Source organism: Aegilops tauschii, chromosome 7, assembly GCF_002575655.3.
Source record: "Aegilops tauschii subsp. strangulata cultivar AL8/78 chromosome 7, Aet v6.0, whole genome shotgun sequence".
Taxonomy (NCBI): Eukaryota; Viridiplantae; Streptophyta; class Magnoliopsida; order Poales; family Poaceae; genus Aegilops; species Aegilops tauschii.
The window spans coordinates 559,230,944-559,233,282 of NC_053041.3; the positions used below are offsets into that span (position 1 = coordinate 559,230,944).

The window sequence follows — 2,339 nt, forward strand, 5'->3', positions numbered from 1 at the left end:
AAAGAGAATACCCTCCACTAGATTAGTTGGGAGAATCTCACAAAGCCAAAAGCACAGGGTGGGTTGGGGTTCAGAGAGATGCATAGCTTCAACATTGCCATGCTCTCTAGACAGATATGGAGACTGATCCAGAACCCCAAAACACTGTGTGCAAAGCTGCTGAAGTCCCGGTACTTCCCACACACACATATACTTGACGCTGTTGCTAAGGATGGAATTTCATACTCTTGGCGTAGTTTGGTGCATGGCCTTCAACTAGTTAAATAGGGATATGTCTGGCGTATTGGCGATGGCTCGCAAGTGAGAATTTGGAGTGACCCATGGCTCCCAAGACCATGGTCGAGGCAGATCATGACTCCAAGGAATGGGAGTTTGCTGCAGTATGTTCGTGATCTGATTAGCCCTGTTACCAGTCAGTGGGATGAACGCTTGGTCAGAGAAACGTTCTGGTCTGACGATGCAAAGAGTATATTACAGATTCCAATTAGGGAGGGAGTGCAGGATTTCATTGTTTGGCAATTCGATTCTAAAGGGATGCATTCAGTTAAGAGCGCGTACAAGCTCCAGGTCCAATGGGAGAAACAAGCAAAAAGTGGTGATGTGGGGAGCAGCTCAACACACATTGGCAATCTTGACCGATGTGATGATGATTCCTGGAAACGGTTGTGGAAGTTACCCTACCCAAAGAATGTTCAAATGTTTCCGTGGAGAATTAAACATGAGTCTTTGGCGCTCTGGACAAATCTACAGAAACGAGGCATCCCGATAGAAAGCACAAAATGTCTCTTTTGCGAAAGGGCTGATGAGGATGGAGCGCACCTGTTTATTAAGTGCAAGGCTGTGAAGGAAGTGTGGAGGGATCTGTCCATGGAGGAGAGAATAGAGCTGGAGAAAATCCAATCCATGCATGTTATGCTCGACTTCCTCTGGGGGCTGTCTGAGAGTAAACGCGTTCAGATCCTCACCATGTGGTGGATGTGGTGGAGCAACCAGAATAGAATCAGAGAAGGGGAGATCCCTCAAATGGCCTATGTAGTTGCCAGACGCACACGCGCTTGTGCATTGGAATACCAGCAGATATATTCAGTGAAGCAGACGGCTAGGACACCTGATAAATGGAGGCCGCCATGCGGGGACAAGATTAATATAAATGTTGATGGTGCTTTTGTGCCGGGATCAGAGCATGCAGGTTGGGGTGTTGTTGCTAGATCTGAGGATGGCCACATTATCTGTGCGCGTGCGGGCAGACAGGAGAATGTTACTGATGCATTTGTAGCAGAAGCCTATGCTATGTCCCATGCTTTGTCCCTCGCTGCGAACCTGGGAGTGGTGCAAGTGGTGTTTGAGTCAGACTTACAGCTCTTGGTGGATGCGTTGGACCTGAGGAAAGCTGATTCATCGGCTTACTCGGCGCTCATCGAGGACACGAAGCTCCAGCTCAACCTCTGGTTCTCGAAGTAGGAGGTCGTGACATGCCAGCGTGTAGCAAATTCAGTGGCACACGAGCTAGCTAGTATTGGTCGAATGTGTAACCCAAACTGTCTTGTTGAATGGGAGTCTGATGTACCAGCCACTGTGGCTGCATGTGCCCAGGCCAATCTTGGTGGACAAAGGGAATTGTCCACTATATATAGGGGTGGAGGGGGCTGGTTTGTTGCACTCCTAGTCCATTGGGGCATTGGCAAAGGTGGGAGGAAAGAAATCCCATCCTTTCCCTTCCCCACCGATTGTTATCCCCCCTTTTTAGGGATCTTCATCTTATCCCTTCGGGATATGATCTTATTCCTTCTAAGGGGGGATCTTGGTGCGCCTTGACCAGGGGTGTGGGGCCTTGCCCCCACTACGCACGTTCATGTGGGTCCCCCCATGCAGGTGGGCCTCACTCCAGAACCTTCTAGAACCTTCCCGGTACAATACTGAAAAATCTCGAACATTTTCCGGTGGCCAAAATAGGACTTCCCATATATAAATCCTTACCTCCGGACCATTCCGGAACTCCTCATGACGTCCGGGATCTCATCCGAGACTCCGAACAACTTTTGATAACCACATACAATTCCCATTACAACTCTAGCGTCACCGAACCTTAAGGGCGTAGACCATACGGGTTCGGGAACCATGCAAACATGACCCAGATGCCTCTCCGGCCGATAACCAATAGCGGAATATGGATACCCATATTGGCTCCCACATGTTCCACGATGATCTCATCGGATGAACCACGATGTCGGGGATTCAATCAATCTCGTATACAATTCCCTTTGTCCATCGGTATGTTACCATCCCGAGATTCTATCGTCGGTATCCCCATACCTTGTTCAATCTCATTACCGGCAAGT

General features: G+C 49.1%; 1 protein-coding gene across 1 annotated transcript; it reads left to right on the top strand.

Annotated features, from left to right (window-relative positions):
• The first annotated feature begins 320 nt into the window (after window positions 1–320).
• On the top strand, window positions 321–1,461 carry LOC141027389 (uncharacterized). Its single transcript, XM_073504396.1, has 2 exons — window positions 321–380; window positions 478–1,461. The coding sequence occupies exons 1-2, from the start codon at window positions 321–323 to the stop codon at window positions 1,459–1,461; spliced, it is 1,044 nt and encodes a 347-aa protein (XP_073360497.1).
• The last annotated feature ends 878 nt before the right edge of the window (window positions 1,462–2,339 follow it).

What these genes read in the sequence shown, in the direction of transcription:
- LOC141027389 (XM_073504396.1), top strand. Translation starts at nt 321, where the DNA reads ATGGCTCCCAAGACCATGGTCGAGGCAGATCATGACTCCAAGGAATGG. An exon ending in AGGAATGGGAGTTTGCTGCA is followed by an intron (nt 381 to 477) that starts GTATGTTCGTGA and finishes AGTATATTACAG; the next exon opens with ATTCCAATTAGGGAGGGAGT.